This window comes from Cloeon dipterum, chromosome 4 (assembly GCF_949628265.1).
Source record: "Cloeon dipterum chromosome 4, ieCloDipt1.1, whole genome shotgun sequence".
Taxonomy (NCBI): domain Eukaryota; kingdom Metazoa; phylum Arthropoda; class Insecta; order Ephemeroptera; family Baetidae; genus Cloeon; species Cloeon dipterum.
Genome location: NC_088789.1, coordinates 20,204,220 through 20,231,583, shown reverse-complemented (window position 1 = coordinate 20,231,583; position 27,364 = coordinate 20,204,220). Strand labels below are relative to the sequence as shown.

At 39.8% G+C, this 27,364-nt stretch overlaps 1 protein-coding gene across 2 annotated transcripts; it reads right to left on the bottom strand.

The window, feature by feature from the left end:
* Positions 1 to 293: 293 nt before the first annotated feature.
* On the bottom strand, positions 294 to 27,102 carry Syn2 (Syntrophin-like 2). Of its 2 annotated transcripts, XM_065489166.1 has the most exons (10): positions 26,968 to 27,102; positions 25,445 to 25,624; positions 7,191 to 7,436; positions 6,470 to 6,629; positions 6,279 to 6,404; positions 6,057 to 6,222; positions 5,042 to 5,357; positions 4,675 to 4,899; positions 4,383 to 4,586; positions 294 to 2,966 (listed from the first exon to the last, which is right to left on the bottom strand). In XM_065489166.1, exons 2-10 carry the CDS (start codon positions 25,502 to 25,504, stop codon positions 2,859 to 2,861), a joined length of 1,611 nt encoding a protein of 536 aa, XP_065345238.1. In that variant the 5' UTR covers positions 25,505 to 25,624; positions 26,968 to 27,102; the 3' UTR covers positions 294 to 2,858. The 2 variants fall into 2 exon arrangements, with proteins under 2 accessions (XP_065345238.1, XP_065345239.1); XM_065489167.1 differs by lacking the exons at positions 25,445 to 25,624; positions 26,968 to 27,102 and adding an exon at positions 24,161 to 24,245.
* Positions 27,103 to 27,364: the final 262 nt, after the last annotated feature.

Here is a 27,364-nt window from a genome sequence, read left to right as displayed (position 1 = left end):
GAATAACTCGGCTACGTGCATAAATAAAAGAAAGATAAAAAGTCTTTTAAATTACCGGCTAAAGAGGCGGAGCGGAAAGGAAAAACGTCTTCTGTTGTCGAGAAAATAAGGAAGATAAGGAACGAGCGGCGCAATTCACTTCCAAACATGGCTGCGGAATTAATTAACAAACTAATCAGCCCGAGTGCGTATTTGACATCACGCGCCGAAGCTTTGAAATTAAATTTGAGCACACTTGCGTTAGAAAAGCGTCTCCCAACCAGGCGGATCGATAGGAACTAAGAGGCGAGTGATTGAGTTGAAATAACTGTTTGTTTATTGAAATATATTATTTTAAATAATCAGGATTAACATCAGGTAGCACTATATTATAAACTGGCGTCGTAACACAGAGTCGTATATATATTTTCGATTGCATTTTATGTATTTATATGTACACATTATTTCGGGAGTAACAGCAAATATATTTACAGGACCAGAAAGGAAAATTTCTCTGACACGAGAACCTGTTAACATTATTTTTATTATTATTATTAATTGTTTAAGATTTACTTTAAGAAATGTTTATTTACACTTTTTTACAGGAACGGTTGGTCTCAAAACTCGAGAGAAAAAAATTTACAAGTGCTGGTCAGGTTAACAAATGCACTTTTGAGCACAATCATGTAATTAATTCGATTAGTGTTTAATTGCAGACACAAACGCTTCTAAAAATCAAAATATATTTCATCATTTAGTCATTATCTTTGTTTATATATAAATATCTTTAATTGTTTGAAGAACTCAGTCCCAATTGCACTATTGCTTGCAATATTATTCGTTTCACAAGAGGAGCCTCGTGAGTCATTCTCACAACAGCACGCAATATATTATTACAGAGAAGTGCGTCGAAATCAATACATCATCAGATTTGCATGCAAATAATAAAGCAGGAGAACGTGCCCCACACAGTTTCCCGCATCTTAGTTGAAAGTCGCAGCAGTATCATCACATTTCAAGCAAATATATATCAAGGTGCACATGAAATCACTATTGTAAGAAGCAGCGAGAGAGAAAAGGCCTTTTGTGCTATATATCATCTCGATCATAATGCTGAGAAAGAGTAGATTTGAATTTTAAATTGTGCAGCAGCAGTGTAATATACTGATCCTTTTTGCGTTTCCAGCGTTTTGCAACCGGTGCATAAAGAGGAACGCTAAAATTAAATTACAAACACTGCGCAAGCAAGTTTCTTTTTTATAAGTTAAAAAATTGTGCGCATAAATTTTCAACACGTACGTTAACATTTTAGTTACATATTAAACCTATGTGAAATTTCTAGTATTGTTATTTGATGTCATTACACAATTATACTGTAATGCATAGTTCAAATTACGTCAGTGGAGGAAAGAGAAAGGGGGATTTCGAAGCCCACTCTCAAAAACTGCTTTTTATTTTGTCAGTTTTCACAAAAACATTTCAGGGTTTATAAAGATAACTGGAAAAATTATGCCCAAATTATCTGCAGTTACATTTCAGTTGAATGTTATTCTCTGAATCAGAAATTGGATAATAGAAATACACTAGAAATCAATCTTTTCTAGGAGTTTGTGTCACAAGATTTTTTTCGACAAAATATGCATTTTCGCGGGCTTTACGGGACAATTTTGGTAAAATTTTAAACTTTAATATCTCGCCTCCCCGTTGTGCAATTTTGAAAATAAGTTTTGCAATATGTATTCCTCTCAATAATCCCAATCAAACGAACATCAAATTTGAAGCGCTAGGTTAAGGTCAAAAGTCACATTATTTATTTGTTAATATAGTTTTAAATTGAAATAAGCTTAGCATCTTGGAACTTTTAAAAAGTTATTGTCCTATATGCCATTTGAAAACTTGTGAGAAAATTTCTGAGTGGCATTATTTTTTTCGAGAAATTCTTACTTAAAACCAGAAAAAAAGGGGATTTTTCGATTTTTGTTTTGTTTTGCAAGTATGGTTAACTCCAAATCTCGGGTTCTAATCAGAATTGCTAAAACTAACCACCGTTAGACTCGTCTCGACCTCCCTCAAACAGCTTAAAGGGTTTGAAAGTTTATCAAAATTATCACGTAAAACCCGCAAAAAAGCATATTTCGACGAAATATTTTTATGACGCAATCTACTAATAAAGATTGGTTGCTGCGGTGTCAGTTTCATTGAGTTTGCTTGACCTCATGCCAATTTTATCCTCCGACCCATGAAATTTCTTCATTATTGGAAAAAATGATAAGGAAAATTGTGCACCGAAAATTTAGTTGGATCAGTTGGATCACAGATAAAAAAGAATAAAAAAAACTTATTTCGAACCGTGTAAAAAAAGAGCATGGATTGACAAGACCTAAATTTGGTCCTAAATATAATACCATGTGTCCTAAATAATAAACAACCTCGAAACAATTTTGGAACGTAAAAAAACGAGATACATACGCACTGGAAAGGCTGCTGTGTCCTGAATTCCAGCAGGACCGGAAGGAAAAGCGAGCCGTACGACCGTGACACGTAGAGCGAGTGTTGCACCACGAATGAAAGCAAATTTATTATTCCTAAATAACATATTTGACAGCAGTAGCCAAGGAGAGAGTGAGCTACTCGGAGTAGAGGGGCACGCTGGTCACTGCACTGAGTGTTCTCGGCGGCGGCGGTGGAGGCGTCGAGGGGCGGCGGGGGCGGCACTACCGGGGCGTGGGGGCTGTGGTCCTGCGGAGGGCGAGCGAGGTCGGGCGGCGCGAAGGGGAGCTCTGCGGCGAGCAGGCCCACTCGACGGCCCGCGGCACGACCCTCGGAGTGGTGCCAGGGGCGGGGGGCCGCTCCTCGGGCGCCCCCGCGGCCCCCGCGGGCTAGGGTTCTTTCGAGCTGAGGAAGGCGGGATCCACGGAGGCCACTTTGGCCGTCAGGAAGGCGTGCATGCAGAATAGCAGTGACTGCAGTGTCGGACACTCCATTTCCTGGGGAAAAATTTCACATTTCAGAGCAATAAAAAATTTTATGGCTGATCTCCAAATATTTATGGGAGAGGCAAAATGATTTTTTTAAGCTGTAAAAGCGTCCTCCCGTTAATCTTAAATCATACAAAATAAGAGTGGTGATGTCCACTTTAAGTCAAAATCTTTTTGAGCATTGGCATGCATTTTGGAAAATTGATAAAACGGTTTCTGGATATCCCTGTTCAGGAACTTTTAATTTTTTTCAAGCTTATTCACAATTTTGTGAACTGTCATAATTTCCAAACTTTGCAAAAAATGGTTCAATTTCGAAAACCAAACATTTTTTATCTTTAGCTTTAAAAAACGAATCGATTTTCATGAGCAAATTTTCAATTTTCGGGATCTATTTTATTTTCGATGCTTGGCTGAGAGGCACTTGGAAAATCGCGTACTCATAAGCATTAAGCTTGCGGGAAATATTTGATTTTTCAGGAAACGTTACCAATATAACAAGCTTCATTTTGGCTATGTCGAAAAAATGTGAATTTTTTTAATCTGCTATATAGTGAAATGTTTCCGAAAAAGTGGAAGGTGCTCGAAAATTTTACCCTCTCTCAGAATTTGTGCTTGGCTTTGCCCTTGGACCCATAGTTGCTAAGCTACAAGACCAAAATCAGGGGCCCTTTACTAAAATGGGCTATTTATGCGCGATTATAAAATCTAAATGCGCACGTTATTTTACGCAATTTTCTAGTTTTTTTTTATTTTTTCCATCGGTCCACAATCGTTCTATAGCTCCCCTCCAAGGTTGGAGAGCTATGATTGTTACACCGATTTTGCCGGGAAATCAACTCATTTACTAATTTTAACCTTAAAAGTTAGTCACTACGTAAAATTTCACGTATCACGACGTGACAAATTTTGATTGAAATATGTTTTATTACTTAAAATTTTTCCAAAATTAAGGCTTTAACATGGCAAGTTTGTAAAATAATGCCAGATTCGGATTCTGCATAAATTTTCAGTTCAGAAACCACTTTTTAAATGATGAAAAACACGTTTCAGTGTCAGGACAAACTTTGACTCGCATTTCCCAATACGATACCTTTTTCAACGTAGCATTTTAACCCATAACGGGTAAAAGCACTGGTATTTTCATTCTGGAACGCCCTGTATGTTAAGTTTTGTATCTTTGGTTTATTGTAAAAAAACTTGCGACGCCAAAATAATTTTAATTTTTGATTGGAACTTTAAAAAATAACCCATCGTTTCATTTGTTTCATCAAACATCGACTTTGAACCAAATTTAATCTAAATTGAATTCATGAATCAATTTTGAAATTATAATCACTCTCTTCAAAGTCTGATAAATTGGAAATATTCCACCATAAAAGATTTTAATCAGCATTTTGAGATATAATTTGTTCAGATATTTACTCTTGTTTCTATGATTCTGGACTCCATGAGCTGGAAATGCAATTTGAGCCTGCATTTGTTGTCGTCTGACGAGCCTTTGAGCTGAGAAAACTTGTACTTCCAGTTGACCGCGCCGGTTTCTGCGTCGGCCAACACGAATCCGACGTTCCAGTCGAGCGTCAGCACTGCCGGCTTGCCTCCCCAGACAACGTTGAACGTCTTGTTCTACAAAGTGCATGCCAAAATTTGTCAAGCATCCATTAACACCACAGCACACACACCGAGTATCCTATTTTTAATGTTATACACTTACTTTCAACTTGATCACCGCGGAGCAAACTGCGCAGTGCCAAGCGGCCTCGATCCTGAGCAGCTCTTGCCGCGTTTCGACAGAAAGGTAACGAGACTCGTGTCCGGCCGTTTGCAGCAAAAAGCAGTGCTGTCGCTCATCCACGTTTTCGCTGTCTTTGATCACGCGGAACATGCTCTGGTAGATTTGGAATATCTGGCAGTTGTCACCCCAGTTGGTCACACTCACCTTTAAAATTAGAGCTCGCATTAGGATTTTAACTAAGAAAGGAAATAACAAATAAAAATGAGTGTTTTTTTTTTCAGGAATCTCTTTTTAAATTTTTATTTTGATCAAACCAAAGATGCATCCAGCATCAATTGGAACTCACGGGTGGCGTGTCGCTGAGGACAAGGTCGGTGCTCCTGAGCGTGAGGTACCTGGGCCGCCAGCACTGCCAGGGTTGGTTGTTGTTGAGCACGCCCTCGTTGACCCAGCCCATGTACTCGACGCGCTCCGAGGCTGGCAGCGTGCGGTTGAACAGCTTCACCTGCAGGTTGGTCAGTCCGACGATGTTGTCAGTCACGTACTTGAGCCACTGGGACAGGATGGCCGCGTCGCCGCACTGAATCACGCCCGTCGACGTGCCGTTCAGGCCTCGCACCTCGAACGCGTTCGGACGCAGCTTGTCCGTGCCGAAGATGTATCTGAGATAAAAAAAATATGACGTGAAATCTCAGGATGTGAGACCTGATTTCTTACAGACTGTCTTAGATGAAGTTTCTGAGCACACCAATCGTTTCTTGAGGGTCGAATTAGGTTTAGTGGATATTTTTTCCGACCAAAAAGTCCAGCGTGACGTGCGTAGGACAAGTAGAACATTTTTTAACCGCCAAAAAATATGAACCTAAATGCGAGAACTGCGCATGCGTCAGAGCTGGCCGGCTGCCCCGCCATATTGGTTCATATTGTTTTGGCGGTAAAGAGTTCTACTTGTGCTACGCACGTCGCGCTGGACTTTTTGGTCTGAAAAAATATCCACTTAACCTAATTCGACCCTTAGGAATCGATTTTTGTGCTCAGAATCTTCCTCAAAGACGGTCTTTAAGTTTGGTTTGAAAAAAGCACTATTCAATCCTTTTTTCCAGAACAAACGAATTTTAAAAACTGAAAACAAAACTCTGAATTTAACCCTATTAAAAAAACGATTTTGAAGCCATGATGGTATTTTTAAGTTAGTAATAAACTGGACCAACACCGGAAAATTGTGGAAAAAATCCTTTTTACCTTTTCTAGAAACAGTCTCTAAAAATTGGGAAAGAGAATAAATTTTCCTAGGTTGCCATTTCAATTTCTAAGAAAATCATCTAATCAAGCGGCGTTTTTCAAGCTTGGCCTCTAATTACCTTGTGACGTACGCCATAAGCAGCGGCACAGCAACAACATCTGTCCACCTCCCTGATGAAGTGCTGTCCACGGCGGATGACCTGCGGGACACGGGGGAAGTGGCGCGCCAGTCACCGTTCTGCAGGTTGTCCAAATTCAGCGAACGACTGCTGTCTTCTCGGGGAACTGCGAAAACCGAGACAAATTTATCATAAAAAATATCCTTTTATATTTCCACTCACAATTGTGCTGGAGGAAAGGTGTAGCTGCTTTGTAATGCTTGACGGTGATGGTGACCGTGTCGCCGGCGTTTCTCAGGATGTTGACGGCCTGGTCGTGCGTGCGCCCGTACATTTCCTGGTCGTTGACTGGAATGGCCAGAAATTTGACACCACGCGTCCATCACAAAGCAAAACTAACTAAACAAACGCACCTCGAACAATCGCGTCGCCCACGAACAGATTGCCTGTCATGTCTGCCGCCTGCTCTCTGAAGATCCTCGAGATGAGAATGGGCAGTTTATGTTCCGAGCCGCCCTTGATGCTCAAACCCAGGCCTCCGGTCCGCTGGCGCTGCACCCCCACCACACGCTCCTATTACAATGTGAAAGTTTATTTTTTCCAGAGCTTCCTTTGCTGATCAGAGTAAAAAATATTTCTATCCCCAAAAAGTTTTAGTTGATTGCAATGCAAAAAGGTTTAAATAAAGTTTTATTTGACTTTATTGGTAAATAAGATGATTTTATTGTTTTATTACCTAAATTTTAATTTTTCAATATTTCATAAATTAACAATAGATTAATTATTAATTGCATTTTTCTTTGAACAAAAAATTGGGCTGCAGCCTGTAGCAGCTAACTGTAGCTACTGTCGAAAAATAAAAAGATAAAAAACCTATTTCTATTTTCTATATTTTCTGAGTGAATCTGAATCGTTTTATACACAAAACCAAGGTAAAATAGAATGGATTCAAACAAATCATCTAGCTATCTACTTGATATTTAATTAATCACATTTCATATTGAGAAAAACTATAGGCAATTTTCCTCTCACAAATGCTGCACAGGTTGCATAACCCCACATTTGTATCTTCCAAAATTTTTCTAAGCGTAATTTTAAACGCAAACCGTGAAATTTACAAATCAAATTTATTACCCTTGCGTCAGGCGGTGGCAGCCTGATGGCGTCGTCCTGTTGCTGACTGCAGGAAGACAGCCCGCCCGGGGAGGTGGGCATGCCTGTGGCTGGACTTAAATGGTCCGAGGGGTGCCGGCGGCCTGGTGAGGCAACCGGCTCCTCCTCGGTTTGGCTCTGCAGCCGCAGCACCTCCAGCGACAGGTGTAATCGCATGGCTCGCGGCCGGCTTTTGCCGTCGCTAACCGCCACCATACCACTCCGCACCTGAAACAGAAAAAAATCAAGACTATTTATTGATATTTGGTAAAAGAAAAGATTTACATTTTTTTCAGTTAAATTCTTATTAAAACAAGTCGAATAAAAATTTTTGAGGCAAGAAAATGGCTTTGTGACTTCATGTTTGAATACCATAAAAATTTAACATGAAAAATTATGTAAATTAAATAAATATTTTTAAAACTGTTTGGGTAGGGTTTGGAGAAAAGGCAGATTTTTAAATGGACAAAATTTTCTAGATATAACCAAAATATTTTTGGAATAGGTCAAAACAGTTATTTAAATTTTCCACGATTGCAAAATCTTGAAAACATTTTTAATTTAAAACCTGTAAGTTTTTGCAAGGCTCCAGCTTCTCTACCTATAATTTGCCTAATTTTAAACTGATTGGCCGAACTTGTAATTAATTTGATAATCACAATTCATCTAAAATTTCTGTTTCAAGTTTCATATTTATATTTAAAGTATGTAAACAAATTTAAAAAAATATATGATTTTTGTGACCTTCAACTCGTTTCTTTAAATTTGTATTTTTTTAAGAAATTTTCACAAGCGACATTTTTGTTGGTTTGACCCCTTTAATGTAAACTCATTGTCATTCTGTTGGAGATCATAAAAAAGACATTATTTTGCATATTCATAAAGCTGGAAATAACGACCGCTTCTCTCTTTTTTTTTGTCATTATTTTTATGGTTTGTTTAGCTTTGATCATTTCGATGATGAAACGGCCATTCCTGCGCTTTTGGTGTCACCATTTCTGTTATTTCGATTTACGTCCTGTTTATCCATTCTAAATTAGAGCCAAAGGGTGTGTATCGTGAAAGAGAAGTTCCAAATTGGACGGGAGAGTGACGTCAGCCCGTCGCCCGTCTGTGAATTAAACACCACGAAAACGCAAACAACCGCTCAAGCGATTCGATTCGGCCAATTTGCGTCGGTGGGCCTTAAATTTTGAATGCTCGTGCGAGTCGCAAAACGGAGTAAAAGAAGACGAAGGCGGCCCGGCAAGTGACAATAAAGGGGGCGGGGGTGTGAATTTTTGATGAGCACTCTTATGGGAGGCAGCTCGCTTTTCGCTTGGCACTCTTTTCTCTCGGCTGTTGCGCCCATCAAAATGTCACACTATTCCGCGACGAGCTATGAAAAGAGCCCGAACGACGTCGCTAAAGACGACGCAAACATCTAGCGAGGCACCAACATGAAACATTCATTCGTGTGGAATCGATTTTTTTTTGCCACGGCATTGCAACCGAAACTGCCAATAAATCATTTAAAAAGGGGTGGAAGGCAGAGTTCTACAAATAGGCGGAGAGTTGACAGAAGGACTGTCTTGAGGTTTATTTTCGGTGGCAACAATTGTTTTTTGATACGCAATGCATACAGGAAAACCCACTACTTTAAAGTTGGAAATATTAATAAATTTTCCCCCCAAAAAAATCTTAGAGAACCGTTAATTATTCCAATTTAATTTAAGCATCTTCTGTTAGAAAATTCATTAGTTAGAAAAACTACCAAATCTCGTCATATAAGAATATTTTAAACCGATTTTTTTGCTCTTTTTATCCCTGTCCGAGGATCGGAGGACCGGGAAGGGCGCGCACTGCACTAGCACGAATGCTGAAACCTGGGTCCCAATAAAACCGCGAACGGATAACATGGGCGCACCAGGCCGCACAGAGACCCACCCCACTGAAGGGCCACTTGCCTCCGCTTTGATTTTGGACAGGGTTCTGTTTTTTAATCAATTCAACGTTGGGAAATATAGTTCTCACAATCAGATTTAAATTTATGGATCGCTAGGTCCATGCCTCCGTATTTTTATGTAAATTTTTGCCAAATATTGTCTTGAAAAATGGTTGGATTTCAACAAACTTAAAAATTTTAGAATTTGCTCAGCAAGATATATGATAAGATGTGCTATTTCATACTTTTGCCCCAGTACGTGATTTTTCCAACAGAAAAGTGTTTTGGGGAAATCGCGTGCAGACATCCAAGGACTTAAAGTAGAGTTTAAATTTTTTTCTTATATATTTATCATAAAATCAAGCTTTTTTCAATTTTTATGGGCTGAATAGCTTGCTGGTAGATTCGAATCAATTTTAAAACGGCTTTTCTGGGAAATCGGGATGAGGAATTTTTGTCAGATTTTGTCTAAAATTTCAAATTTCATCAACCTCACAAATTTGCCAAGATTTATGCTCTCGCACTCATAGCCACTGAATAATAAAGCCAAACTCGTATTCCCCTACGTGAATTCATCAATACAAATTCGATTTTTTAGAAAAAGATTTTGATCAGGAAAATTCTCGTCAATCCAGATTACAATTTTAGCTCAATATAGCAGGTTTTACAGCCGTGGAAAACCCGGAGTGAAAATTGAGCGAAGCATCGATTTTTCCGGGGCATTGCAACCGAAACTGCCGATAAATCATTTAGTGGGGGGTAAAGAAGGGTCCCTATCCCTTGGCCAGATGAGAATCTCGAGAATCCGACTGGTGGCCGAGGTGTACCAGCCACTTTCTCGAGAAGGAAAGATAGTTTCTAGTGGTGTGCACAGGGCGAAACAGAAACGACGGCGCTGGGTGTGAGGCGATGGAATGAGAAAGGAGCGCATCAGAAGAGGTCGTTGCCGTTTTTTTTTCACTTTAATATCAGTCAGGACCATATTGCGGCCCAAATTGCCTTTTGTCCTCTTTCGCTGTGAAACACGACAAACAAAGCTGCTTTTGCTGCCACTTTTTTTCCGTCAGCCACCACACCACCCTATCTGCTGACCCACTCGGGCTTCTTTTGCAAATTGAATCATTCCACCGGGAGCTGTAATAAATCTGAAAACTGCGCAGCCCCTTTTAATAAAGAAAGTTTGATGCAAATTGAGCGTATTCTCTGTCACTCTCAAAGAATCAATCAATTACTAATATAGTACCTATTATGATATTTATGGAATTAGACTCTAGATTAGACTCACTTGTATCTTACAAAGAACGTCAAAGTGTTCCATTTGAAGTTATGGCACTGATAAATAGAACAATCATGGGACCTATCAAATTATTTAAATTTAAACTAATAACAAAAAAATAAAATAAAATTTGAAAGTAATATACGTATAAAAGATTATAAAACACATATATAAATCACAATGAACATAAATGCAAAATAGATATATGTACTTTAACAATTTCTGTTTTATTGGCGTATTTATTAAGAAACCTTAGAAATAAAATTTCTAACAAATTAAAAGACATTTTTAATAAATATAACTAACACTGGTGTTTGACTTTTAGTTTTAAATTAAGATCACCTTAAATATCTTTGGCTACCTGGGATCGGCCTAGACGAAGCGAACGGTATTCTTATTTAGCAATTCTGACTGTTTGTAACAATATTGACAAAAATAGAATAATTTGTGTCACTTGTAACGTTTTAAAACATTGGAAATGGCTCTGGGCGTTAGATAGGTTTAAAAAATTTTCAAGACACCTAAATAGGTTGGTATTTGGTTGTCAGGGATTGGTCACTGACTTCCATGGAGGGTTTTGTTAGGAAGGTTTGTTACTGCCAGGTCTAATTAGTATATATCTCACACAATGAGGCTTATTCTTTAGTTTTCAAGGGAAAATCATGCTTCAATACAAAGTTTTATGCCAAACCGAACAAATTAGACGGTTTTATACACTTTTAGTCGCTTTGGGATGGTTTTGGCAGATTTTGACGGTTCAAGACGATTTTAAAATTGCTTGACATTTTTAAGCTAGAAAAAATATTCAACCGTCTAAAATTAACAGCCCTTGTCACAACTAACGCCTTTGCCAGTATTAATCGCAGTCCCGGATATACCCCTCTTTTGTTCCGGGACATTAGTTGCAGTCGCCCGAAAATATTACCCCTACTTTTCACTTTGAGTATTCTCACCGGGGACGTCAAGTTGCGCATTGCGCACCGGCTGGCATCAGGGAAGTCGATGAGGGCGTGTATTGGGTCTAGATTTTGATTTAGGATTAGCCGTCCCGAAGGACAGATTTAGAGGCTGGCTGGGTGATTCGAAACACAGCACGTTTCGTCCGCGGAGAAAGGAGAGAGAGACACACACACGCATTATTTCACGACGTCACACTCCCTTTACGGCCACCTTTTCGCGCTCCAATTTGCAATTAGATTAAACTCGCAGGCTGGCACACGCGGCGTGATATCAGCTCCTTCTTATCTCGAATGTAGCCATGCGAGAACATTTTTGAGTGGTGCGAGGGCGGCACAAGGGTAGCAAAACGGAAGGCAGGCCCTTTTGGCCGAGACAAAACGTTGGAAAAGTAAAATATGGACAATTTCCAAAATATTTACTTATTTTGCTGACTCCTTGAACCGTAAATTTCCAAACGGACATTATTCAGAAATTTTGATCCGAACGTGAAGGGGAGAAATAGAATAATATTTTAATTTTTTAATTTGCGGTTGATGATCTCTATCTCTTTATTAGTATGATTTCAATTCGGAAATATTATTGGAAAATTAAATATAAAAATGTTAAATGAAGACCAAACTTTTGGCAACTTTCAGTATGCGCGCTCGGAAACAAATCTAATACTCTCGTTCACTTTGACATGGTTATAATTTGGCAAAACAAACCACATTGAGGCGCGTTTTTGATAATTAACAGAGGAACCTTCATTTCTACTTTATATTTATAGTTCCTCTTGCATTCCATATGTGTGGAGACAAAAGGATCTGCGCATTAAAACAAGTCTGTTGTTCAGCTGGAAATCCGCTTTGTATGCACAACACAGAGCTGCAAAGTTTTAATTGGGTAAAACGGGGGCTCTTTTAAATCTTGCTGCGAGAGAAACATTTCAGTGCATAATATATTCATTATAATTAATTACTATACCAAGGGCGGCCAGAGGCCTGCTGTGAAAGTAAAAAAGGATCGGGATTTATTGCGAAACTTTCTTTTCCATTACATTTTTATCGCCACGCGCCGGAGGAAAGGCATTCCGTTCCGAGCCCGCAATTAGAGTAAATGCGAAAAAGACGAAAAGAGAGGGGAGCGCCTGCGAACTGACGAGATAGGCAACCGGCGTCGCACGAGAGCACAAATTGCTTGAATTGCATCGTTGCCTTTTATTTATCTTTCAATTGCGACTTTGAGCCTCATGTTTGCCGCTCGGCTGCCCTTTGCTTGCATTGCCTGCAAAGCGGGAAAATGCAGTGTGCCATTCGGAAAGGACGCTTTTCGCCTCACAGCAGGCCGCGCGCGTGCAATCGATATGTCCCGACCTGGTGTGGCGAAAGGAAAACAGATTGCTCGTGACGCCGCGATATTCCAGCTGGGAAAACCAGCCGATCCACGTTTTTCATCGCCTTTCAAACCATTGATATCGCTTTTAATCCGCACGGAGAAGACGTGATGGGATTTTTATTAAAGAGAGATGTTTGTAGGAAAGATATTTTATTTCAATCGCTGAATAGGTTTTGTTAGTTTTGCAAACTAGCTTTAATCAAAACAATTTTTGGAGCATTCCTGGAAAATCAATTGAAGTGCAGGAAAACAAAAAGCAGGATTCCTATGAAATGAAGTTAAGCCACAAATTTGACAACTCTAAAGTTTTGTGAATTTAAAAAAATGTTGCACTCCTCCTTAGAATTTTAGTCGGTTTTAAGGATGGTCTAAATTGAATGAAACGTGCTAATTTAACCGTACAGAATTTGGAAGTAATATGAAAGTACAGAAAAAGTATTCGATTTGCCTTAAATTCTCAGCCCTAGATGTCTTGTATCGTCGGTGTATTCAAAACAATGTTCCAAAAAACAGCATAAAATATTATGGAAACGCTGAATCATTCTATAAAATAAAACTCTTCCCTTTCAAAATTTAACAAGGTCTGAAGGTCTTGATCTCCTTCCCGAAAACAATGAAGTTTGCAGAACAAAAGGGAGGAGAACGTGTCGTTTTAAATCATAATAAATTGGACGTGCTCCGTGTTTAAGCGAGAATTAAACAAACCAGCAGGTCTTTTGCTTTTCCATTATGCCTCGCGTCATTTTGAAGAGACGAAAAGCAAGCAGCTGGAATTAGCATAACAAAGGCCGGGAAAAAAACAGAGGCCTGCACGCTCGAATGAAAGTAATTGCCGCAGCTTTGCTTTGAGTTCGAGCTTAAACAATCCCGTTCCCCTCAGGTCCACGTGTGTTGTTTTTGTTTTTATTGAATTGCGCCACTCAACTCGGCTCGAATTTGAATTTTTCGTCTGTTTGCCCTTTCGCTCGGCGACGGAAGCGGAGGAAACGAGTTCCTTTCAATTATTCAGGCTGATTTCGCACGTGCCCGGAATCAGAAACATTAGCGGCTTTTGGAAACGTGTAACACGCGCGGCTCTGCTCTTCTTAATCTAGTCTAGCGCGTACAAAAGTCGGCTGACGCTGCGGAACACACCCCCCGGCGGGCTGAGAGTGCAAAATTCGTGCCTGCCGCACCACCTGTGCTGAGTTTTACACCGCGTACACGGTGCACACCTCTCACGATTTACGTCCGCGTTATTCACGGGCCTAGAGCCTTATGATAATTCTGCTCTTCCATCCCACGCGCGCAAATAGCTTTTTGCTCAAAAACTACCTTTTATATATGTATATAGATGTTGGCGTTTCAACAGGACAATTTAATTTTAAAATGCGGGCTCGGTCGTTTTTATAAAAATTTATTGTTGACCAAAAACTCCACATTTTCCGAGAGCTTATAAACCTTTCTGACAAATATTTTTTTTCTAAATATTGCACCTAGTAGGAAAAATGGGGCGTTCTTTAACAAGCACAGAAAATTATAAGAATATGAAGTATTTATTTGTGAGAGAAAACGTCGGTTGCAATGGAATTCTATCTTTTGATTTTATAAATAGTGCCAAAAAATCATCATCCATGATTTCAGCTTCAGTGTACCAATACAAGGGTTCGTTTTATAAGTTAACGGGCATAGCTATACACGCGTGCCCAACTGTTCAAAGACAAAATCAAACAAAAAAGGAAGATAGTAAAGATCAGCGGGTAAATTACGTTAGAAAAGTATGTTCAAGCTAAAACAACAATAATTCTTCCACTAAGCCGAAAAGAACTAAATCCCAGGCAGAATGAATCTCTTCCAAAAATAAATGGAACCGTTTCGCTTCCACTTGTGGATCCACTTCTCTTCTGGAAGTGGATTTGGTTCTGTTGAAAGCAAAAATTTGAAAGCTCTTTTGGTTCCTTGAATGGAAGCGTTTATTTCATTGGATTTTACAATCTTTTTATAATTTATTTTTATGAGCTTTCCGATTTATTTTAATTCGACTGCGGACGTGCCTTATAATTTTACGTTTTTCTAGCAACTAGGGGTAGGGAATCTGTATTTAGGGGAAGTTTATATTAATTTTAAGTTCAAAAGCCATATTCTTTGTTGAGCTTTTAAGCTCCCTTGCGGGAATCCCTGTTTTCCGGTTTTTTATGACTTTTATCGAACAAAAACTAGGAATGACGCATTATTGATCAGAATTTTAGCAGTATAAGGCCAGAGTTTCTTTACGATAAGTTATATTTTTGCCTAGATTTGAATTTTTTACCCTTTAAGATGTTATCAATCAGCAAATAAAAAACTATAAAAGACTAATTCCCATACGATTTGATCTGGTTTGTGCTGAAATCTGATCTAGCCCATAAAATATCCGGTGTATCGATCGACGCTGTGAGCCGGTGCGACAAAATCTGTCATCATCATGCAGGCAGGTCCATTAAAATAATTATTGCATTAGCACGTCAATAATTCAGGCGTCGGGTCTACATGCTCTGCCGAGGCATGAGGTGCAATAAAGCGAGTGAAAAACACGATGTAGAGCACATGAGGCCCTAAATTTCGGCCTCTGGGTGCAGCCGCGGCGGCTAAGGGATGGCTGAGGGTGGCTTCGTGAATTTCTGCCTCGCATGTGTGTGTGTGAGCCTCTGGCTCCCTTTGCCCGCAGCACGCCCGCCCGCGCCGCTATTCATTTATTCTAAGCGAACGTGATTCCGCCCTTTGGAAATTCAATTATATTGAAGATGGCAGAGAGAGAGAGTGAGCTGAGCTGCGCCACGCCGCGCCACCCAGTGCAAGTGACTTCCCAGGGAAAAACAGACCCTGTTCACATTCAAATTTTCCTGTCGTGCCAAAGCAGCTGGGGAAATAGGAATAAGCGGAGTACGGTTCGAGTCGTGTTCTCTTTTGGATCAGCAAAACTCATATAACCGGAACGAATGAAGATAAAGTCTAGAGTTTTAAAACGGATGGAAATGAAAAGGAGCAAATTAAGTGAACACCACTTTTTAGTTGGATTCTAAATTACTTAATATGTTCCTAAAAGATTTTTACATTCGGAGTTTAGGGTTTTCAGGGAAATATATTGTTTTGTACCACTGAAGTCATATTCAGGACTTCACAAAGGTTTGAAAATATCTAAAAATGCTGTATTAATCCGTCTATAGTCTCATTCTGGGATAAGAATATGTTATTATTGCTTTCTCTTGGACAAAATACTTAAAAAGATAGAATGCACTTTAAAACAGTTTCAAAAAACGTGTCAGATTTCTCCAAATTTCATAAAGTTGTGCTTGGAGCCACCAACAGATGGCACCACAGTACATTAGCAATTTTTTGCATAAAAATATTTCGTTATAGTCGTGCTGAACCGATTTTATTCCTCGTCGCGCCAAATAAAATAATCTTTTTACGCCATGAACGCACAGCAGTAAGAGTGAATCTGAAAAATTTACATGAACTGTGGCACCATCTGTTGCCGGCTCCGAACAATAAAGAATTTCCCAATTGGCCAATTAGAGAACAAGAAGCGTTTAAAAAGTTGAAACTTGAAGGAAGCAACAACTAATTCTCGCTTAGAGACAGTGGAAAACAAGCCGGTTTACGAAATGAAGCAGTTAAAATTCAGGACGAGCACATTCACAGGTCGTAAAGCGCCACGCCTAGACCATATTTTGACGGATAATTATACGCTCAGCCACGAGAGCAGACGCTCCATCTGCAAATTAATTTCGCCACGAGAGCGAAACAAAGGGGAAAAATGCAAAGCGGATTGCAATTAATTAATTGCACAGGCGTCTCTCTGGAAATTGATTTTTCATTAAGTGTGGAGAGTGGGGCGGCGGCCAATTAATTAGACGGCTGCTGGTCCAGATCTGCAACATTACCACAGCCTGTGGCCACGGTACAAGGAGAATCTAATTTGTCTGCCCCCGATTTTCTTCTCGGGCAACTTTAATTAGTGACTTTTTAAAAGCAGGCTCAGGAGCGGCGGCTGGCTGCAGACGGAAGAAACTTATGATGAAAATTTTATTGTGCCCGCAGCGTGAGAACATCTTTTGCGCAGTGCAATTAAAAATACAGGGGGGCCAAGGTGGCGAAGACTGGAAACTTCTCTGTACTTTGTTACGGGCTAATGATGTTATCTTATTTTTTATGATGATAGGAGAGGAAAATAAATTTTTAGATATGGGATGTGCAATTTATTTTGAGAAACATAATAAGAAATTTGATCCTTGTCTCGACTTCATTCTATTATATTGCCTCGCGGGTAGTATTATTTGCTCTAAAACTCCCTGTTTTAATTCGGGGAAAATATAGGAGAAGATAAACATTATGGGGATTACATTGAATAAGTTATTTTTAAACAAACTCCAAAGCACGGATCGATGGGAGGATCATTTCCCCCCTCCGCAAATAGAATGGTGGAAGATAAGTAAATAAATGATCAGCTCAATCCGTGTAAGTGGAGGTGTATCAGTCGATTTGTGCATCAATATTTCAAGTGTCTCGATCCCTGACGGACGTAACAAGATCCGATCCGCGTTCTTTTTTTTCATTTTGAGCCTCTCACGCCCGTCAGAAACGCAATTGCTTGAGAGCAGTCAGACGACCCGCTTTAACTTTTGACAAACTTTCGCCCGTCTGCCGCTGATCCACGCAGCTTTTTTACCACTCTCATCTACTTTCTTGCGGCTGAACTGCTTGAAAGGAAAAAGGGGGAAAATTCGTCCTTAATGGGAGTGCTCTCCAGGCCAATGTCAGAATTTGTCGTGAATGAGGATTAATGGAAGTGTCATCTTGTCTTTTGAGGAAACACTTGTTAAACACAAGACGGAGGAAATTAATTCATGCCTGGAGGACCTCCAAATTTGTGTTAGGCTAAACCTCAAGATTGACAAAGCCATTATATCATTATTATTAAAAAAAACCTGAGGTTTTCACAAAAATCGTCAGAATTTTTTACAGCAACATTTTGAAGGTAAAGAGAATGCGGTATATTCATTACAATTTCTGAATTCTCATTTCCCGCATTTTTTGCTCTTTCTCAAGGCCAAACTTTGCAACACCCTCATTACAAAAAAGCATCCCTTGGTGTACTTAAGAGGGTCCTTTCATTCGCGCTGCACAATTACCGTCAACCTCCAGCAAATGAGTGTGTGTCGTTTTCACACGGGCAACATCAAAAGACCCCAACTCGGAAGGTGGGAAGGAAAAAGTTGCACCCTCGAGGCGCACGAGACGCAACCCCTTATTTCCAGAGGGTGTCACGGCGAAACATAACAAATGTACTTGGGGGAGACGGCAGAAAAGGCTAATATGCGGTGGAAGCATAATATCTTGTTTGCCTTTTATGCGGGAATTATAAAAATGCGGTCGGGAAGGGTGCCGGTCGCGCTGCTGCGTCAAAATATATCGATCTGACAAAGAGAGTGAGTTCAAAGAGACTCGCTTTTCCGTTCATGTGGCGCGCAGTCTGTCGTTCTGCAGCCGCCACCATCGAAATCATCCCGCAACTGGCGGTCGTGCATTATTCTAAAAATGTACATGGCTATACAGACGATAAATTCGCACATGGAGAAGAGAAAGATGCTATGTACCGGCAAGAGCGCTGCCGTTCAAGTATCGCTCTTTGACGGAGTGACAAGCAGCATACAGGAAAGCAGAGTATCTCACGTTTTTTTTATTATCGATGGGGCACGACAATCAATATTTGCAAGAGTTTTATTTTGCGTAGCAAGGAAAAGGTAACACTAACACCTCTCAGAACTAATAATCTCAATTCACGCGTGTCTCAGAATGGGACAAATGGTGGTCTCTGGTCTTTCTTGAAGAAATGTTTCAGAAATTTGATTATAATTTTTCGAGTTAAATTGAAGGTTAAAAATATTTTTCTAGCAATTGTGGCACTGAACGAACGCGCCAATATGGTACAAGACTGATTAACTTAATCCTGATGGACGGATAGTAAATATTTTGCTCCAACTTCAACTTCTAATTTACCAAGGCTGTGGAAGTGGAACAAACTCGCTCATGATTCAAAAGAATCCAGGGAAATAGACGAAAGTTAAAAAATAACTTCTCACCTTGGATTCTGTTCTTTTTGCAACATAGTTTTTTTAATAGCAGATTTTCTGTTTAATTTTTTCATATATCTTCAGGAAACCCTTGCTAGAAAAAGGGCAGTCAAACATTTCAACTCTACCTAGTGTTAATTTTGCTGTGGTTAAATAAATATTTTTTCAAGAGGCCTGCCAGATCAACTGATGGAAATCTCTGGAATGACAAAAATAAACTTCTTGTGCAACTATACTTGATTTAAAATTTTAATAAAGCCAACAATGGCTTTCAGTGGAACTAACTAGTTCAAAGTCATTCCACACAGCCGTGATTTTCCCAGTCAACGTTTGTTGCGGGCTGGAAACACTCTGCAGAGCGTATCTCGAAATAGCTGGTTTTCGCGCCTGGAGGGCTATAGAAATGCTCCACCTGCAGACGTGCATGCTTAATTAGGCGCCCCCGTATGAATGCTAACAAATGCACAAGCGGCGGTCGGCACAGAAGCCCGCACTGCACTCACAAAGGAAAACTACAAAGGCGGGATCTCTCTAGCATCTTATTAATTAATTAATCTCAGGTGCAGTCGAGTGGAGGTAAAAGCTGCAAGAGAGGCCGATTGCTCTGTGAGCGCTGAATATTTGAACCAGCGCCGCTACCTCTATAGGAACGGGAATTTCGAGTTTTGCGTCACGAGCAAACAGGAAACGAGGAAAGTTCAGCAGCGGTGCATACGTGACCAAAGGAAATAATAAAATCCTCTCGGATGGCCTGCGTTGGAGTTGTAAAGACACGCGCGGCAGGTCAAGGCGAGACCACTTTATGCATAATTGAAAAATTGCCTTTTGCAAAACGGCGTTATTGAATTCTGTCTACGACAGTCGCAATATGGTCAGTCGTTTGCTGCCAAAAACACGCCTCTCGGCCACACGCTTCCAAACGATGAACTTTATTACTTCTATTTAAACATTATTTTATTTCTTTCGAGATCGGCGAAAACTTCGTGTCCCAATAACATCGCGAACGAATAACATTTGCTGGAGGAAGCAGCTCAGTTATTGCCCCTGCAACGGGGTCTTTTATTGAATTGCTAGACGTTCATCCCATGAAATTAATTCGCGAACGCTGGAAAGATGCAAACCAGCAAGTAGCGAGTCCTCCTAAATCTAAATTGACTCGTCAGTACAATGCAAGATAATCAAATGCAGGCACAAATCAGCCCACACTAGACTCCAAAACATCGCTCCGACTCTCGCATTGCAGTGCACGCAAGGCATGCGCTCAACATCGTGTTACCGAAGAATAACAGCATGCGAGCAAAACTAATTGAGTAAATTTATAGCTCTCGTCCTCATTTCACGCCTGAAGTTAAATTAGTATATAGCGGGAAGTCAGAACATTCATATATTATTCCATTGTCTATATGAACTCCAGAAGAACAAAACATGCATTCAATGCTGTTGCAAGTGAAGTGCTCCTTGTTAGGATTTGCTTCATGACAAAAAGACACGCATCTCCCCGAAAAACGCGTTCAAAGCCCCCAGACAAAAGCACTGACCTCAGTCAAAATGCCTTTGATTCTCGCGTAATGGATGAGCTGACAAGTTTTTTTTTAAATCTAATTCTTATGTCAAAATTTGTGTTTCGTCTTGGAAAAATTCTGCAATTCTCAACGACTATTCGCGAATTTTCTTCTTTTCAACAGTAAATTCGACAGTGAAAATTTGGGTTCTTGTTGAGCGATGCGCAATTTTACCACTATATACCAAGATGATTTCGTCTTTTGTGCTACAAGAATTTTTTAGGCGTACGATTATTATTATTCTGGCTGTGCAGTGAGGAGTGAAAATAGCTCCGAGGCCTAATTTCCCTTCTTGAGCAAGGGGTAAACGAGATTTTAATGTGTGATAATTAGATTTCTTTTCATGGTCTTGCCCCAGACTAATTCTCTCCTGCTCAAGGGGCGGGGTCTCATGAGTATTTGCCAAGAATGCTGAACATCGTCTCCTCCAAAAGGCATTTTAACCAGAAAAAATTGCAGAGCTGTAATAACTGAATGAAACTCTATATATAGCTGCCTTTTAACCTTTTAATGCAGCACTGCATTATTTGTTCCCCGTCTGGACAGCTCACTGTTAATTAAGCGAATTGAATACATGGACAGGGAACGAGCCTGCTGGTTCATCATGAAAAGCTCACAAAGCCGAAAAAATTCAACCGCGGAGCACTTTCCAATTTGCATATTCAAATTGGTTCGCTTCAACAGAGTGCTGATTTTCCTATTGTTTTTGGCACAACAAATGGCGAACAGTTCACAAAAAGCAGCGAGAGAGGAAGATACAAATCAGCAATCAAATCGAACAAAACGAGCCGGGCGGCCTGCTTTCCATCTGGCATTGTGCGTGTGCTGGCTGGCTTGGAGGGTGATCCATAAATCCAACCCTTTCGCTTTTATGTCTGGTTTGGATAAATTGCACGCAAATCACATTTGTGCAACGTTCATTCTGCTCTTCCGACTTTTCACCGCTCAAACAAATAAGCAGGGGGAATAGTGGTGGCACAGCGGCGCGAATTTTCCGCCATTTATGCAGCACAAATAGTATGTAAAACAGCGTTTTAATATGCGCACTTTAATCTGGCGGCGGCGCTTAGCACTTTTTTGGTCGGCTGCAAGTTTAGTGATGCGACGGAAAAAAACGAGAGAGGAAGAAGCAATTTCACCTCCAGGCCAGCTGCATGCATAATAAATAATTTGCGGGGATGATTCAAACGCCCCCGAGCTCATAAAACGGACTGTTTTTGTTCGCGGAGGCGCGAAAGGTAACACTTGGCGCCAGCAACTTTCCAGATAAATAACACACGACGCCGAACAGCTTATTTATCCGGAAAAAAACGCAATTTCCGGCTTTGGAGCAGTGCGAAACCAACACACCCACCTGTGCAAACAATATTATCTCAAACCCTCTAGGGTAATACTGAAATTGCGGTGTCTGGATTGAGAGAGAAGCTATTTTTCAAACAAGTTTCACATTATGTCTTTCAAATCAACAGCTTTATCATAAATAAAGAGGGCTTTAAAGGGGAAACATCTTCTAACAAATAAATCCTGCGTCCTGCATCCTGCATAAAATTCAAAACTCTTTTAAGGGTTACAAAAAATTCTTTACCATCTCATTGGCTAGTAATTGAGTATAAGTTTATCAAAAAATCACTGCACATTTTGGCGAAAATTGTTGTTTTGAACAGTAGATTTTTCCTATGAGAAACTTTCTTTTATTTAATCCCTGTCATGGTCAAGAGACCCTGTCAGGAAGAAAACTACCATAAAAAGGGTTACAGTAGCGTAAATTCGAAAAGTAAATATATTTTTTATGTTGCTTGAGCCTCTATTGTTCAAATATTTTTTGGCTTTCTGAAAAGGCCAAAAAATAATAATTAATTGTCCCCCTGTATAGTTAAAGAGAGTTGATAATGCAAAACCATTGAAAATAATTTTTACCAATCCATATTAAGATTAATTTAAATCCAAAATTGACCTCTAGCACAGTAAATTTTTTAGAAAGGTTGCCGCAAAGTTAGTATGCTTCTCAAACAGTGAGGACTGATGTCTGCAAATTTAAAAACTTGTTTTATTTCCCAACAAAAGTGTCCCAAAAAGTTTCAAACTCCGTTGGATAGATCTTGACGATAGAAATTGAAATGTGCCACAAAATGGCTAAATTTTGCAGAAACTTTGCAAAATTCGATTAACTGCTCACTGTACCCAAAAATTATAATAATGTCAATTCTTGCATTTTATAAGTCAACTTCAAAAAGCAAAAATGATGAAATAAATACTGCAAAAACTAATTTTAATATATTTTGTTGAACTAGATATCAGCAGTCCGGTCCTGTTCTATCCTTCTTAATTTTGAATTAAGGAAGGATTTAAAGCTTTTAAATCGTCACTGAACTGTTGCAAGTATAATGCCAGCTTAGCTGACTTTGAAGATCTATAGATTACCATAATGTGGCACGCGTGCTAATTTGCATATATTCAAATTTGTGCTCGCGCGATTTTGCCTTGTTCGCCCATGCGTTAACCTAGGGGAGCAGTTATACATGCCTCAGCCGAAAAACGTTAATAAATCTTCGATTGATGTGCAAGTGAACTACGCCCTCCGCTCATTTGCATTATAACAAATTACTGTATCAAGTTAAAACACTTTGAAACTAGAAAATAATAGATGTGTGTTTCAACGATATTCCAGCAGCTGCTCCGGAATAATTAGAGCTCTAAGATAAAAGCACTTTGAACATGAATGCAAAAGTTGCAATTAGTCTGATTCAAAGATAAATGCAGCCTTTTTGTTCTGACTGAGGCTGGAACTTTCAACACGACTCAGTGCATCGTTTACCGCATTTATCGTTAAGAGCAGAGGCTCAAAATTGAGGGATGTTCTGTCTGTCCCGGCCGATGAGAGTTTGATGGCCCACCTGATGCTGCGTCCGTATTGTCTGCCGAATAATCTCCATCGACAAATGGACCCACTCGAAGGAGAGCAAATTTCGCTGCATTCAAATCGATTTTTTATTTCAGTGGCGAACGGCACCGAAATTAAATTCCGACCCATTCCAGCCGTTCAGTCAGAGTGGGAAAAATATATTTCTCTGCTTTCTGGGCAAGAGGGTTTGGTGTTTTCCAACAGGCTGGTGCTCATAAAAAGTGAGCACTTGCTCGGCCAATCAGGCAGGAATGAAATGGAAAAACGTCTGGGCCCTTTTGATACTTTACAACCAGCAGTCAAACGTATCAAATTGAATTGCGAAAAAATTTCTATAAAAGCATTTTGAATAATTCAGATGTGTACGCTTGAACGAACAGATTTTTACCGGCACGTGTAATAAAAATAACATTGTCATAATAGTTGGTTGGTTTTTATAGACTGTCACTACTGCCAATGTAATAAACGCCTTTATTGCCCGGCACCTGATTTTTAATCTCTCGTATAACAACCAGATCAGGTTGGAAGCCAACGGTGTCTAAATAAATTCGGAATTAAGTGGTTTGGGTGCTGTTAAAGTAAAATAGGGCGTGGAACTTTTAAAGTGCTCGCCGCACACCACACGAAAATCAATGCGGTCAATTTCCGTCACGGAAAGAAAATTATGTCTAAATTTCCACGCGAGAATGAAAAAAATATAAAAAAATTCCATCTCTGAAGGGTAACACATTTTAAAAGTTTTGAAAAAAATAAAATAAAAGTGTATACGTCTCGCCTGTTTCAATTAATTTTTTTGACTGGACAAGATTGCAACGTAAATAACGTGCGTTGTGAAAATAGAAGCGGCTCAGGTACTCACCCTTGAGTGGACCATTGTTGGGCCAACAATGACAGAGTGTCCGAGGACCGGGCGGCCAGCGGCAAGGGGTGGCGGTGGGGGGTGCGCGGGCGCCTTCAGGGCCGCTTGAATCGATACGCTCCGGCCCCGCCCCTCACCCAAACCAACCCTTAACGCCTAACAACCCCTCTCAGTCCAGAAACTTCCGCAATTTTAACAATTTTTCTAAGTTTGGCCATGCACACCAGCATCCCAATTTTTTCAGCCGAATTGTTAGGAAAAAACGGAGAGTAGCAGATGTTTTCCTTTTTATTACTCTATTTGAACTTTTCTCCCAATTAAAAAAGTGTGCCGCAATGTGTTTTTTTTGTTGAAATAATCATTAGTGCACCGCAATTCTATCGCAATCCAGGCTTCTTTTCTCAGCTCGGTGAGCAAAGTTCAAGGAGCAGCCTCGTTGAGAATATGTGTCATCTTTTCAAGCAGCTCAACAGGATGTGCAAACAGGAGGCTGCGTTTCTTTGCCCTCCTGAGTGACTTTTAGTTTTTTTTTTTTGCAAGGCACACGTAGAGGAGTTTTTTTTTACAAACAAACAAATATTGAAGTAAAAAAATGAGCTCGCTCGGCGGGAGGCGGTTACAACATTTTATGTGTGCAAGGTAACCGGCTTGTGTGCCTGGATGCCTCCTGGAGAACTAGCGGCAATAAAAGCAGAATGGGTTGCAACCCCCTCACTCTGTGCTGAGCACGACTCACGCTCTCTCTACATCCCTCTTCAGCACAGCTCTTAAATTAAAACTCAAATTGGCGCGAAAAGTACTTAAACAAAGGCAAGATGAGCATACCGTAATAAATTATTAACATAAAAAAACTCTGAGATTTTCTCACTTTTCTCGACTTTTTGCCATTAATTGGAGGTTAGGTTGGAGGAAAATTACGTCGAAATAATTCGTGTCTAACAATTGAACGTCAAGTGAGAAAAGAAACACAATAACTTCATTAATTTGGCATTTCAAGAGAATTTTATATTTAGGGGATCTTTAAACCCTGAACATAACAACAAAGTTTGTGCGTCACAAAAATTAACTAAATTATGCATTTTTTCTAAAGAAGCAATTTTATTTTTAAAGAGAAACGCATTATTTAGAACTGTTTGAGGCAGTAATCAAGCCGTTAATCATTGAAATGGACGTTAATTGCCGATCGATAGGCGAGGGAAAGGAAAACACGACCCAAAACAAAGGCGATTAGCCCCTTTAGAAAAGAAAGGCATGCAACCCGCCCGACTCGGCGGATGAGCTCACCTTGTGACGCCGCTCCGGGACATCCTCGGTGACGATCTCGCTGCTGCAGTCGTCCTCCATGGCCGTTGAGAGGCCGTGGCCGCCTGCCTACCTCATTAACGGCCCATCTGGCCGTCGTCTCTGCCTCAGCTCAGCTGATTTGGAACACCGGTTTTTCATTGGAAATGGGCACGGTCACCGCTGAAAACAGGGTGGATTATTTGGCAACCAGTTTAACACGAAACAGTCGGTTTTCGGACGCAAAAAATTTCACATTGCAATATCAACCTCAAAATCTAAAACCCACCTCACTGAGTGAGTATATGTCATAAGAAAAAACTAGTTTTTAAAACATTAAGCAAATCCTGTCATTCAGTAATTTTGAAAATTATATGCTAAAGATACGTGTTTCCCTCACAAATTAGTGTTTCGCGGAATCTGGGTCGCGGAGCAACCGGTTAAGGAGTGGTTCAATTCGGGGAACGAGCACCACCGAAACGGGGGATATGCACCTTGGCGCACCCCGCGTGCGATGGCGCCACTGCTCTGTCTGCAATTATCGCAGACACTCTGTCTGTATCTGTTTGATTAGCGCGACGCTCGCTGGCATCCCATTTACCGCGAAACTCGATAGCTTTTGCTCTCACAAAGAGCCTACCCGCATTGTGTAGGTGTCGTTTTCATCGCGGCTACTCCTCTGACTTTGCTCTCAATACGAAGGTTTTAAACACCGCACGAAGCTGCAAAAGAAAAATTCCACTTTTTTGCTAAAAAAAATCCTTTTATGTTGAAGGCTTTGTGATGGTGCTTGCGCCATTTACTGAGAGAAAGCAGATGGCTAATTGACTAGGAGACGTGGGCAAATTCTAATTGGACAGGCGACACTCGCACTAAATGACGTGATCAGTTAATTAGCGTTATTGGTACAGAGGCAGAGCGTGTAGCTGTTCAAAGAGGGAAAGAGTAAGATAAAATTTAGATACACAAAAGTTTAATTTAAATATGTTTCGCTATTTCATCGGAATTAATTTTGAAATATTAAAATGATGGAAATGCAATTTTATCAGCAAAAATCCTATTAACGTTCCAAATAATGCTAAAATTTATTTTTTTTAAAAAAAAAGGCAATGAATGCCGAAAATCATTTTAAAAATGTAAAATAGTTTTTTTAGTGCTGAGAAATTCTAAATTTATCTGCAAGAGTTCTATTGGAATAAAGACTTTGACCAGAATAAAAAATTAATATGATACACATATGTATATTGAAAATTAAATCTTTAGGTGGATTTGGGATTTTTTTCAAAATTGTGTGACCTGAATTAAAATAATTAAATAAAATAGTTCAAAGAGATCAATTATCCTTGAACCAATTCTTTGGAATATAATTCACTTTAAAAATATCACTTCATTTAGACATTAATAGACCCTATTTAAAATATTAAAAATCTGATATGAAATAGAGTAAAAAGATTTTCAATTTTTACTTGATCAGTTGCTATCTAATTAAATTCCATTGCAAATTTAAAGGAGAGAATTATACTTGCCTCAAAAATTATACAAGCTTTAAGGCTTGAGAAGAAATGATGAGGAGCAAAGCAGAAAAATCTCTTTTCTTTTTCTTCTGTATTTAAAAGATGTGATCCGGACAGAGCTGCAGCGCGACGCCGACTACTGGAACAGAAGTAAATGAAAATGACATTGGTCTCTGGTGGGTCAGACAAACATACATATAACTCACATACTTGGCAAGACTGTACGCTGTGTTTAGATGTGATGCAGCAGTAGAGTAGTGGTGCGGCGGCAGACAGTTAATGGGTTCAGCTGTAGACTCTCGATATGCGCATAAAGCACTTTGCAAATATTTATTCGAATGTGGATGCTACAAAAAGAAATCCCAAAATTAATTGCTGAGTGGCAAAAATTTTAGGCAGGGAATGCATT

Coding starts and splice junctions, on each gene's coding strand:
- Syn2 (XM_065489166.1), bottom strand. CDS start 25,504: ATGGAGGACGACTGCAGCAGCGAGATCGTCACCGAGGATGTCCCGGAG. Junction 7,437..25,444: donor TCCCGGAGCGGCGTCACAAG/GTGAGCTCATCC, acceptor TTTCTGTTTCAG/GTGCGGAGTGGTATGGTGGC. Junction 6,223..6,278: donor ACCTTTCCTCCAGCACAATT/GTGAGTGGAAAT, acceptor CGGTTTTCGCAG/TTCCCCGAGAAGACAGCAGT.